Below are 13,375 nucleotides of genomic sequence, written 5' to 3'. Positions count from 1 at the left end.
TTTGGGCTTAGTGTCCGCCTCCTAGTGGCAACAACTATACCCAAGGTCAAGTCTGTGTCCCCCAATGAACAGAAGAGAAACAGATTTTACGGTAAGTACAAAAATCTTGTTTTTTATCAGCCGTTTTTTTACGTACCCGTTTGAACGTACCCTAAAAAGCCTTGATTGAGACAGCATTTTCTGTTCAGTCATTTGGTTCTTCTTTTGTGGCATTTTTGCAGGTTTTGTTTTTCTTCTTTTTAAATATTCTAACAATTTTTTCAGTAAATTTGTTGCAGATGTTTTATTTAATTGCACTCCAACTGATATGGTCTTTAAAATGCAAAAGTACGGTATATAAAACACATTCTTAAATTACTGAACAAAATCAGCTGCATAAAATAAATGTTACATTTGTTAAATTATAAGAATAAAAACTAAACAACAAGGAAATTTGGGTTAAATAGTGTTTCCTGTCAGTTATACTGGTGCAAAGTTCAGTTCTACAGTGCTAAATGTAGTATCAAGTGTCTGTGACCGGAGGGTCAGATATCGATGCCAGTGAAATACTTATAACTTTATGACCACATATGGTGGAATTGTGTGTAGTAAATCGGCAATATTTACAGTACTAGCAAAGTGGATTAAACTTCAGAAATGTCCTCTATGGGCAGGAAAAATCCTGCCGCGTAGACTGACGTGCTCTGCCGTTTTCAATCCACAGCATGTTAATGTGTTCTGTAGTTTAACCAGGTTTTTCAAACTTTTGTGATACAAAAACTGTAAAAAAAAACCTGATAATTTTGGACAGTTTTTGTGATGGTTGATTTCAAACAGATCCGCTGTGGAAAAACCACCGCAGACTCGCCATGCGGGACCATATTGTCATTGTAGTGCAAGGCATTAGGAATCCAATACCATGTCTAGTGTCATTGGTGGACAGTACTGTCTTCAGCCTTTACCATCTAGAGCTACTTGTGATTCCCGAATGTTTGGTTAGAAAAGACTAATGATTTACATTCTGTTTTCTGCTAGGTATAGACCAGATGGTGCCACATCTAAGGACAAGGACGGTCGCTTAGATGAGTCAGATGAGCTATGGGTGAAAATCCGTCACAGACACATTGCTGATGTCTTAGAGTATGTATGATCTTATAACCTGTCTGCCTACATAAAGATTTAAGAGAGTATATCAGATGACAAATGGCTCTCAGTGCTTGGCAGGACGTTTAGCAACGTGTACATTTCTTGGTGTTCACAGCATCTTCATTCCAGAGAAAATCAACTTTTATCTGTTATTAAAATTAGGCGCCAACAGGGTAGTCCCATTCCTGTCAAATACTCAGTCTCGCTTACAAGCCGCACCTAACGCCTCGCTTGTACCCTGATTGACAGCACCAGCGTTTCTGATGTCACTGCTAGAGATGAGCGAATAATTAAAAAGTTTAATTCGGCTGATTCCCCGAATTTTACAAAATAATTTGCTTTGTGGCAAATTACTTCATCACAAAGCACATTTTTTTGTAAGTAGCGGGTGCAATGACAGGGAGCTGCATTAGCGCCACCCCCGTCTTTGTACCCATCAGATGCCGTGTTCATACATGATCGCGGCATCCGAGTGTAAAAACTGTGTAAAATTAACAATTTAATTTTTTTTTAATCAAACTTACCGCCTCCATTTGTTTGCGATGGGCGGCCCGCCACCATCTTGCTTGAATCTCTGGAGCGAAATCTTACACGGTGCGAGATTACGTCACCACGTGCGGGATTTTGGCAGAGATCTTCAATCCCGAGCAAAAGTTTATTTATTTATTTATTTTTTTACACAGTTTCAGGTTAAATCGAGCCTCATCTCTAGTCACTGCTGTCCACATTGAAATCCTGTGTATGCGCCATTCATTTTCAGCCTTAAAAAAAGGAAAATCTCTTTCCTTTCTTCACTTTTACAAATTGCTTTATTATTGAATGCCTTTAAATTTATTTTATTTTTTAATTACTTATACTAATATGTAATTGTACAAGCGACTTTTCTAAACACATTTGCACAATAGAATAATTTCAGACTAGAATTGGCAACCTCTGTTTTCCATTCTATTTTGGTGGGGAAAAAATAGGGTGTCTGCCAGCTGAAACTTCCCTAAAGGGGGGTTATCTGTTTGTAGAGATGAGAGGTCATCAGTATCTGATCGGTGGGTGTCTGACACCGAGTGAAAAATGCTGATCAGTTTGTGAAGGCCCCAGCGCTGCTGTAAGCGAAACAGCCTTCTCTCTGCTTACCCTAGGCCAGTGACGTCCCAACCATCAGTCAAGTGAATGGGGATGAGTTGCGCCCAGGCCACATGACTAATGGTCATGACTAAGGATGAGTGAATCCACTTTAGATGGTACATCTGAAGTCATTTCGCTAAAAACGTTGTTGTAATACTGTATGGAGTTCCCGCTCTGTACAGTATTAGAATGTATTGGCTCCGATGAGTCGAAGTTATTACTTCGCAAAGTCGCGCAAGACTTTGTTTAATAACGTCGGGGATTAATTATTACTGTAAAAAACCTTGGTACAGAACTCTGGTTCGGTTCCAAGGTACCACTTCGGTTCCAAGGTACCACTTCGGTTCCAAGGTACCGAACAAAGTTTTGCCCGAATTCGCGAAGTAATAACTTTGGCTCTTCAGAGCCAATACATTCTAATACTTTTCAGACGGGAACTTTGAATTTATCCTGAAATGAAGTTTCAGCGAATCGACTTTGGATGGTACATTCGCTCATCCCTAGTCATGACGTTACTGACCTAGGGTAAGCAGAGAGAAGGCTGCGACGCTCACAGTAGCGCTAGGGCCTTCTCAAACTGATTGGCAGTTTCCCTGGGTGTCAGACCCGTACTGATCAGATACTGGTGACCTATCCAGAGGATAGGTCATCAATTACAGTTAACCCCCTCTGTAAGGCTCTGTTCACATTGGTGCCATGAAAGCTATGCTAGGGCTGTTTTCAAACAGACCTTGACATGTCCTGACTGGTTTACTTTTGGGTTTTAGTCAGTTTCACAGCAAGAACAGTGATGCACTACTCTTGCCGACAAAAATTATGTAATTTTACACATGCTTAACCCCTTAAGGACACAGCCTTTTTACACCTTAGGACCAGGCCATTTTTTGCAAATCTGACCAGAGTCACTTTAAGTGCTGATAACTTTAAAACGCTTTGACTTATCCAGGCCGTTCTGAGATTGTTTTTTCGTCACATATTGTACTTCATGACACTGGTAAAATGAAGTCAAAAAAATTATTTTTTTTGCACCAAAAAATACCTAATTTAACAAAAATTTTGGAAAATTTGCAAATTTCAAAGTTTCAGTTTCTCTACTTCTGTAATACATAGTAATACCCCCAAAAATTGTGATGACTTTACATTCCCCATATGTCTACTTCATGTTTGAATTGTTTGGGGAATGATATTTTATTTTTTGGGGATGTTATAAGGCTTAGAAGTTTAGAAGCAAGTCTTGAAATTTTTCAGAAATTTACAAAAACTCAATTTTTAGGGACCAGTTCAGGTCTGAAGTCACTTTGCGAGGCTTACATAATAGAAACCACCCAAAAATGACCCCATCTAAGAAACTACACCCCTCAAGGTATTCAAAACTGATTTTACATACGTTGTTAACCCTTTGGGTGTTGCACAAGAGTTATTGGCAAATGGGGATGAAATTTGAGAATTTCATTTTTTTGTCAAATTTTCCATTTTAACCCATTTTTTCCACTAACAAAGCAAGGGTTAACAGCCAAACAAGACTGTATCTTTATTGCCCTGACTCTGCCGTTTACAGAAAACACCCAATATGTGGCCGTAAACTACTGTACGGCCACACAGCGGGGCATAGAGTGAAAGGTGCGCTGTTTGGTTTTTGGAGGGCTGATTTTTATGGACCGGTTTATTTACACCGTGTCCTGTTTCAACCCCCCTGATGCACCCCTAGAGTAGAAACTCCCTAAAAGTGACCCCATTTTGGAAACTACGGGATAAGGTGGCATTTTTTGGGGGACTATTTTTAGGGTACATATGATTTTTGGTTGCTCTATATTACATTTTTGTGAGGCAAGGTTACCAAAAATTGAAATTCTGAAATTTCATCTCCATTTGCCATTAACTGTTGAGGAACACCTAAAGGGTTAATAAAGTTTGTATAATCAGTTTTGAATACCTTGAGGGGTGTAGTTTCTTAGATGGGGTCACTTTTAGGGAGTTTTTACTCTAGGGGTGTATCAGGGGGGCTTCAAAAGGGACATGGTGTCAATAGAAAAGGCCATCAAAATCGGGCTTCCAGAAACCATGTCGGTCCTTTCCTTTTGCGGCCTCCCTTTTACTGATACAGCAGTTTACGACCACAAATGTGGCATTTCTGTAAACTGCAGTATCAGGGTAATAAATATTAACTTTTGTTTGGTTGTTAACCCTTGTTTTGTTACCGGAAAAACGAATTGAAATGGAAAAGTGCCAAAAATTGAGTTTTTGGCACCGTTTTTGATTTTTTTTTTTTTAACCGTGTTAATCTGGGGGGTTAGGTCATGAGATATTTTTATAGAGGAGATTCTTATGGACGCGGCGATACCTAATAAGTCTACTTTTTTTTACAATTATTTAGGTTTTTGACTATTATCCTTTTTGATACAAAAATAAAATTTTTGTATCTCTAAAGTCTAGGTGTCATTTTTTTATTTATTTTTTATCCGATTATCTTATGTGGGGGCTCATTTTTTGCGGGACGAGCGGATGGTTTTATTGGCACTATTTTGGGGGCTATATGACTTTATGATCGCTTGCTATTAAACTTTTTGTTATGTAAGGTGACAAAAAAAAATCTTTTTTTGCACTTTTTTTTTTTTTTCCTTGACCATGTTATTCTGGGGGGTTAGGTCATGGGGTATTTTTATAGAGGAGATTATTACCGACGCGGCAATACCTAATATGTCTACTTTTAATAAATTATTTTCTTTTTTTGGGTGTCTCAAGTCTGAGAACCAGTTTTTTTATCCGATGTCAGTGCTAAATTGGGATATAAATTTAGTACTCCATGGAAGTGTGATACTCCCTGAAGCAACCAATAATGCAGTGGCCCGGATGATCGGGGCACGTGTCACATTGAGTAGTGGTGGAGTAGTGGGGGGATAAGTGGCAGCACCCCTGGGGGGTCTAGGGTCACACAGCTGTGCTGTGGACCCCAGACACCCTAACTTAGGGTGATGCAATCAAAGTTCAGAAACTAACTTTCCCTTTTTTTTCCCTGCCTAAACCAAACTTTCCCTGTGCTGTCCCTATGTACCTGATGGGGGTTGCTAGGGCACAGATCGGGTCCTGGGGGCAGAGATCGGGTCCTGGGGGTGCTGGCAGCGATGGCAGACACACGTGCAGGCAGCTCCTCTCTCCTCCAGCTCCGGAACACAAAAGGAGGAGGAGAGGAGCGCCTGCCTCTTTTGAATCTGCCGCCGGACCGCCCACAGACCAATCAGAAAGCGATCCTGAGTGGTGATGTCACCATCACCACTCAGGATCGCTGGATGGTGATTGGTGGAGTGAAATCACACCACCATCACCATCCTGTTCCGGGTTATCGGGTCTTCAGAGACCCGAATATCCCGGAAACGCAGAAAACCACAGGTCTGAATTGACCTGCGGTTTTCTGCGATCGCCGACATGGGGGGTCACAGGACCCCCCTGACGCATTTGCCCCAGGTGCCTGCTCAATGATTTGAGCAGGCACCGGGTTCCGATCACCGCCCGCCGAGCGGCAGTGATCGGAACCATTCATGACGTACCGGTACGTCATGTGTCCTTAAGTACCATGTCATGTGTCCATAAAGGGGTATTTTTGTAGCTCATGCACGTCTGTTCCGTTTTTTTTTTTAGGGTTTTTTAGGCCCGTATGCAGAACCATTGACTTTAATGGGGCTGCAAAAAACGGAAATGACGGTGTGCATTCCATGTCCATATGTCTGCAAGATGGGTCCTATTATTGTCTGCAATGTTCCATTCAGCAAAATGTGAAATGCACAAGGCCGATATCCGTGTTTTGTGGATCAGCAACTTGTGGATCGCAAGACACCAACGGTCGTGTGCATGAGCCCTTAGACAGTACTATGCCAGTGAAAACTGTCCTTCTGTAGCACTCGACACACAAATAAAACTCCTTTATAGAAAGGTAATGCAAGTTTCAGTTTACTGCTGCTGTGAGGGATAACGACATGACCGTTGAACAGGCAGTTCTCTGTGGTCAGAGTTAATGGTCTGACTGAGGCTGTTTGCTGTGCTAAAAGTCCAAACAAAGAGCAAATTAAAGAACCAGGACTGGAAGTTATTAATATGTGATAACTTATTATTTTTTTTTTTATGGAAATGTCCCTTTTAAGTGGTATTCCTGTTTCTGACATCCTCTAGATATTCTATAGAATAGATTGCTAATAGATTCTGGCCCCACCTCTGGGACCTTCACCTATCTCTAAAATGGGGCCCATTCAACCCCCTTGTACCTGGGTACGGCAGCCGAAAGGTTGTTAGCCAAGAGGCGGGCTATGTACACTGTTTCCATGGCTCCCATACACGTGAATGTGAATTTTGGAAACGGCGTAGGACAGTGAACATCTCGGAAGTTATGGAAATAGGGTAACTCAATGTGCTACGCTGTTTCGGTAACTCCCATGCACTTGTATGTGAGTTACGAAAACTGTAGGATAGCCAGCGCTGCCGATCCCATAGGTCTGATGGATGTGGAAAAACCAGCACTCACTCAGGTGCACACTGCCCGGGAGAGGACATCAATCCACAGCAATATTATAAGAAAGGATTCCCAGAATCCTTTCTTATGATCCCATAGGTCTGACCACCAGGTGGGATGAGGTCGGGGCCTGTCCTGAGATGAGCTCTGTGTGAATTGCAGTTTAAAGCTTTGTATTGTCTTCTGCTGAGACGGACAGAATTCTAATATTCTGTGTATTTATTTTACAGAGAAATTCCTAAACTCGTTAAAGAAATCTCTTCCACTAAAAAAGAAACAGAAGGAAAGGTACAAAATAAGCAAAATTGGGAGTGTGGACATTCTGCTCATTCATAGCTCAGGGCTCATGCACACGGCCGTTTGTGTTTTTGCGGTCTGCAAATCACGGATCCACAAAACACGGATACTGGCCAAGAGTCTGCCACCATCTTTTTTTTCTCCTTCAGAAATGTCCCATCCTTGTCCACAAAACGGACATGTTCTATCTTTTTATGGGGCTGTGGAACACTTGGTGTGCTGCCTGCATCTTTTGCGGCCCCATTGAAGTGAATGTGTCCAAATCCGATCTGCAAATTTGGATGCAGACAAAAACCACGTTGTGTGCATGAGCCCTAAGCAGAACACTCCAGTTTCATCTACACTTACTACTACTCGCACCTTGTTGCAGCTCAGTGTCATGTCTTTTGCCTGCAATGATACATAGGGGGTCATTTATTAAGACCTGCGTTTTAGACGCCGGTCTTAATAACCCCTATATCGGGCCCACGCCACACCGGCTTTTTTAGACCTGGTGTAAGCGGGGAAAAGTCGCAGATTGTGGCACAACTAGCCAATGAGCTGCAATCTGCACCAGGAATCCGCCAAATATAGGAGGATTTCTGGATAATAGATGTCTGTTGCAGTGGACATAACGCAGAGTGGCCAGGAGGGATAATGGGAGGACTATGATATGATGTTGTCTGTGCAGTGTACACTATCGTTTCCAAACATTGCATCCTGGACTTGCTCTGATATTTAAGATAATTAAGCCAGACTTTTTTTTTTTTTATACAGCTAAGTATCTCCAACTTATCTAACTTGATGAAAAAAATGCCTCATATCCGAAAACAAATAAGCAAGGTAAGAGACCATTTCTATGTATAAATCTAGTTGAACCATGTAACAAGCCTGTACTGCTCTTATGGTTGGGAGCGGGCAGCTGAGATTTCGGAGGTCAGCCACACAGCGCAGAATTTTTACTGAGGATTTTGCTTGTGTTACATTTGGATTTTGCCTCTGGATTTGCCAAGGATTACGCTGCATGCATAGCAAATCTGTGATCAAAGTCTGCTGCATAAATTGACATGCTGGGTCAGCAAATCTGCAGCATATGGATGAGATTTAGTAAAATCCTGTCCACCTTGCTGGTACCCTAATACATTGCAGATCTTCCAATCTGTACTGTGGCAGAAAATCTGCAGCATATCCGCCACGTGTGTACATACTCTTACAGGTACATTACATGGCTAAAAGGATGTAAATGTCTCTCCTAATTGGTAACTGAGTTCAGTGGGATTTAAATATTAATGACCTTTCTTCAGGATTGCTCATTAACCCTTTACATGTACGGCCTTTAAATATGCCACCCGTTCAAGTGTGTTCACAGCATCTAAAGGGTGAAAGACCCATGCAGCAATCGGGGATAAGGCCTATTGCACACGGACGTTTTTTTTTCCCGTTTACTGGCCGTTTTTTGCGTTCCGTATACGGTCCGTATACGGAACCATTCATTTCAATGGTTCCGCAAAAAAAACGGAATGTACTCCGTATGCATTCCGTTTCCGTATTTCCGTTTTTCCGTTCCGTTTTAACATAGAACATGTCCTATTATTGCCCGCAAATCACAGTCCGTGGCTCCATTCAAGTCAATGGGTCCGCAAAAAAACGGAACACATACGGAAATGCATCCGTATGTCTTCCGTTTCCGTTCCGTTTTTTGCTGAACCATCTATTGAAAATGTTATGCCCAGCCCAATTTTATCTATGTAATTACTGTATACTGTATATGCCATACGGAAAAACGGAATGGAAAAACGGAACAGAAACGGAAACACAACGGAAACAAAAAACGGAACAACGGATCCGTGAAAAACGGATCGCAAAACACTGAAAAAGCCATACGGTCGTGTGCAATAGGCCTAACTGTCATTAATTCTACTAGGCTGGGTCTCTCTGAAGAGACCCAGCATATTAGAGTTGCAGTTCCTATGTTGGCCAACAGGTGGTAGGCCAACATAGATCAGCAATGCATGTATTATTATACTCCCTATGGGAGTATAGTAATCTATAAAAATAAACTAAGTATTAGACATTGTAACCTCCTACAGGGGCTACAAATATATATATTTTTTTAAAGTACAAAAAAATGTAAAATAAATAAAAATTGAAATTTAAATCGCCCCCTTTTCTTAAATACATAAATAAACACATAAATAATAAAATATATATATATAAACATCATGGGCATCGCCCGTACTTTTAAAATATAAAAATATTTTTCCAATACACCAAATGGCGGAACTGTAAAAAAAATATATAGAAAAATGTCCGATTCGCAATTTTTTTCATTGCTTCTCTTACCCCCAAAAATGTAATAAAATGTGATAAAAAAAATCACACTCCAAAATGGTATCAATAAAAACGACAGATCATCAAGCAAAAAATGAGCCCCTCGCAGCTCAGTAGACATAACTATAAAAAGTTACAGGGGTCAGAATATGGTGAAAATATTTTTTTGTAAAAAAAATAAATTTTTCAGTATTTAAACATATAAAACCTTTGTGGTATCGTTGGAATTGTAATGACCCAGAGAATGAAGGGCACGGGTCAGTTTTGCCACAAAGGGATTGCTGTAGGGACAAAACCCGTAAAACTCTGGAGGATTTGCGTTTTTTCCAATTCCACCCCATTTAGAATTTTTTTTCCCTACTTCTCACTACATTGTATGCCATATTTAAGGTGGCATTAGAAAAGACATCTTTTCCTGCAAAAATAAGCCCTCATATGGACATGTGAACGGAAAAATAAAAATGTTATGGCTCCGGTAAGAAAAATTAAAACGAAAAAATCTCCGGTATCTGGTTAATATCTGATTGTTGGAGGACAGACTGCCGGCGCACCCCCAGCTGGAGTGACTGCTGCCGCCTGTGACTTCACGCTATCGGTCACATGGCTTTTCTACCGCTCAGTCCTATTCATGTAAAAGAAATGAGCTACAATATCAAACACCACCGCTACACAATGTACAGTATGAAGAGGCCACAGTTCTCGTCTGAGCACCATGGCTCCTACAATGTTACAGCTTACTAAAACAGATTAGACCATTATATGCTTCCAAGATTGTGACAGTTGGGAAGGCTTTTTCCTATTCTCATACGACTGTACCTCTGCAGAACGCAAGGTCTATAAATACATGGGGGGGGGGGATTTATCGAAGCTGGTGCAAAGGAAAACTGGCTTAGTTGCCCAACCAATCAATGTTTTTCAGAGCTCCTTTGGAAAATGAAATCATCAATCTGATTGGTTTCTACGGGCAAATAAGCCAGTTTTCCTTTTACACCAGTTTTGATAAATCTACCCTTGGTTTGTTGAGTTTGCGTGGAGGAACTCGAGTGGGCTGCACAGAGCCCTGACCTGATGCCTTCAGGATGAATTGGCTCAAGCCAGACCCTCTCATCGAACGTGTCTGCAAAAGGGGGCGCACATCCATATTTTAACGCCTTTGGTTTTGGAATGGAATGTCCAATAATCCTATATAGCTGTGGGGGTCAGGTGTCCACATAATTTTGGCCATATTTTCTCTGTGTTTGAGGGAACAGTGCTGTGTACAAAAAATGTATCGCCACAAAATGATGCTGGTTTAATAGACAGTAATTGCTATGTTATGATGTTTGAACTGCTCCTAATGAAAAATCACCAATTCTTAATTTTTTTTTAGCAAGCTTTACATCTTAGTCTTGCTGAGGATTGTATGAGGAAGTTCAAAGGGAACCTGGAGAAGCTTTGCAAAGTTGAACAAGTAAGTAAAACTTGTATGTGGCACAGAACAAATCATATGTGTACTTTCTTGTGTACCTTGACCTCTTCGCTCTGTAGATTTAGGGTGTAGGAGGGAGATACTGCCCACACAGTGCCATAAATGAAGAATACAGCTTGCATCACACGCAACAGGCGGGATAAAACCGATCTCAGCTTTAGGCCTCTTGCACATAATTATTTATATTTTTTTTTACGTTCAGTTTTTTGAGTTCCGTATACGGAACCATTTATTTCAATGGGTCTGCCAAAAAAACTGAATGTGCTCCGTATGCATTCCGTTTCCGTACTTCCATTTTTCCGTTCCGTTCAAAGATAGAACATGTCCTATTATTGCCCGCACATTACGTTCCGTGGCTCTATTCAAGTCAATGGGGCTGTATAAAAAAAACGGAACGGATATGGAATGCATCTGTATGTCTTCCGTATCCGTTCCGTTTTTGCGGAACCATCTATTGAAAATGTTATGCCCAGCTCAATTTTTCAATGTAATTACTGTAAACTGTATATCCCATGCTGCCGTTTCCGTTTGCGATCCGCAAAAAACGGAAACAGAATTGCAAAATGAAAGCGGAACGGAAACACTACTGAAACAAAAAACAGAAAAACTGATCTGTTTAAAATGGACTGCAAAACACTGAAAAAGCCACACGGTCGTGTGCAAGAGGCACTATTGGCATCCACGTGGATGGCAGACAGAGCCCCGACAAAGGCCCCAGGCCTGCTATTGCTCTATACTTATTAGGCCCATTACACTGCAGGAGTATTGCATTATACTGTACTAGAGAACGAAAGAAATAAAAAGTTGAATTCTCCTAGTGGGACTTCAGTGAAGTGTATTAAAAAGAAACAAGTTTTCTTCCGATTAAAACAAGTTGTAATAAGGCAAAAATATAAAACAGCACAGACTTTACATACATGGTATCAACTGCACAGAGAAAGCAATAAAAAAAAAATGGAATTACATTTTTCCCATCCACCAAAAAAAAAAAAAAGACTCTCAAAATATGATGATGGTGCAAAAACCTGTTATGCTTTTTTGTGGAAAAATAGTAACATAAGAGTAAGGTTATTTATATTGTATGGTAAACACAGAAACATCCCAAAATACAGCGGCAGAATAAAAAATTATTATTATTTTTTTTAATTACCCCCCTCTCTAGAAACTTTAAAGGGGTTTTCCAAGACTTTTATACTAATGACCTATCCTCTGGATAGGTCATCAGTATCTGATCGGTGGGGGTCCGACACCTGGGACCCCCGCCAATCAGCTGAGAAGGAGAATCCAGAGGATAGGTCATCAGTATAAAAGTCTTGGAATAAGTTATATATACCCCAAAATGGTGAGTTTAAAATACAACTTATCACACAATAATACAAGCCCTCCTGTATCTACGTCAGTATAGATCACTAGAAAGCTATGGCTCTTGTATGTGTCGATAGAAAAGAGACTGCATGCTGTAGGGGCTAATGGATCAAGCCAGAGTGTGGAAGCGCTGCTCTCATACTTTCATACTGACCCTATACCCACTTTTAGGCCTCATGCACACGACCGTTGTTTGGGTCCGCATTCGAGCCTCATTTTTTGCGGCTCGGCTGCAGACCCATTCGCTTCAATGGGTCTGCAAAAGATACAGACAGCACTCTGTGTTGCTCTGTTCCGTGCCCCCCCACCAAAAAAAAAGTCGTACAGTAGTCCTATTCTTGCCCGTTTGCGGACAAACATGGGCATTTCTATAATGGGCCGCCCATTCCGTTTCGGAAATTGCGGATCACATGCGGACAGCATCCTTGTTTTACGGATCCGCTATTTGCAGACTGCAAAACATGGCATGGTCGTGTGCATGTAGTGCTGATAGGGACCCTTTGTTGCAAGAATTAGTCAATTGTGTGTTATATCTATAAACTTCCTTTATCCCTACAGATACAAAAACTTGCAGATAGAAATTCCTCACATTTTAAATTCATTTAATTTCCATTAATATTTTGTATGTGCACTTGTCAAACGGGGAAGAGAACCATTACAATTATTATGTCCCTTTTTATAGAGCCATTTTGTTGCAACCAAATCCTTAGACTTTATTGGCGACTTGTCTACAACATAACGGCTGTAAAATCTGTAAGTCTTTGTATGATGAAGCAGGGAAACGTGGCCGGCATTGTATCCTGTGAGTACACTGGTGTATAGCATACTGTCTTTCATGCTGGAACTATATTTTCAGGATCTTGCAATGGGCACCAATGCAGAGGGGCAGAAGGTGACGGAATACATGCGTGTCCTGCTCCCAGTATTGCTCAGTAAAGACGTGGGGAATAACGATAAAATCAGAGCGATACTTCTCTACATCTTTATGGAAAATGGTGAGTGACGGGAACAACATGGGTTACACAGTGAAGGTGCCCAATATACTATTACTAGGTGGTGATATTGCAGTACATACCATTAATACTAAAGGCAAGAACGCTAATGTCAGATTGGACATTGTATGCCCTAGGAATATTAAATCCGTATTCGCCACTAAAGAGAGCGCAGTTCTCTGATGATTACATAGA

The 13,375-nt window shown here is 40.9% G+C and overlaps 1 protein-coding gene across 1 annotated transcript in view; it reads left to right on the top strand.

Moving 5' to 3' along the window:
- Positions 1-13,375, top strand: part of STXBP3 (syntaxin binding protein 3) — a 65,594-nt gene that overhangs the window by 34,287 nt on the left and 17,932 nt on the right. Inside the window, exons 10-14 of the mRNA XM_040407429.1 lie at positions 1,015-1,119; positions 6,979-7,036; positions 7,802-7,867; positions 10,725-10,805; positions 13,045-13,183. Of these exons, the coding sequence (XP_040263363.1) occupies positions 1,015-1,119; positions 6,979-7,036; positions 7,802-7,867; positions 10,725-10,805; positions 13,045-13,183 (449 nt within the window). The remainder of the gene's footprint in view (positions 1-1,014; positions 1,120-6,978; positions 7,037-7,801; positions 7,868-10,724; positions 10,806-13,044; positions 13,184-13,375) is intronic.

The sequence above is a fragment of the Bufo bufo genome, chromosome 9 (genome assembly GCF_905171765.1).
Source record: "Bufo bufo chromosome 9, aBufBuf1.1, whole genome shotgun sequence".
Classification (NCBI taxonomy): Eukaryota; Metazoa; Chordata; class Amphibia; order Anura; family Bufonidae; genus Bufo; species Bufo bufo.
Note: the sequence above shows the minus strand (reverse complement) of the source record. Positions and strands in the feature narration are given on the sequence as shown.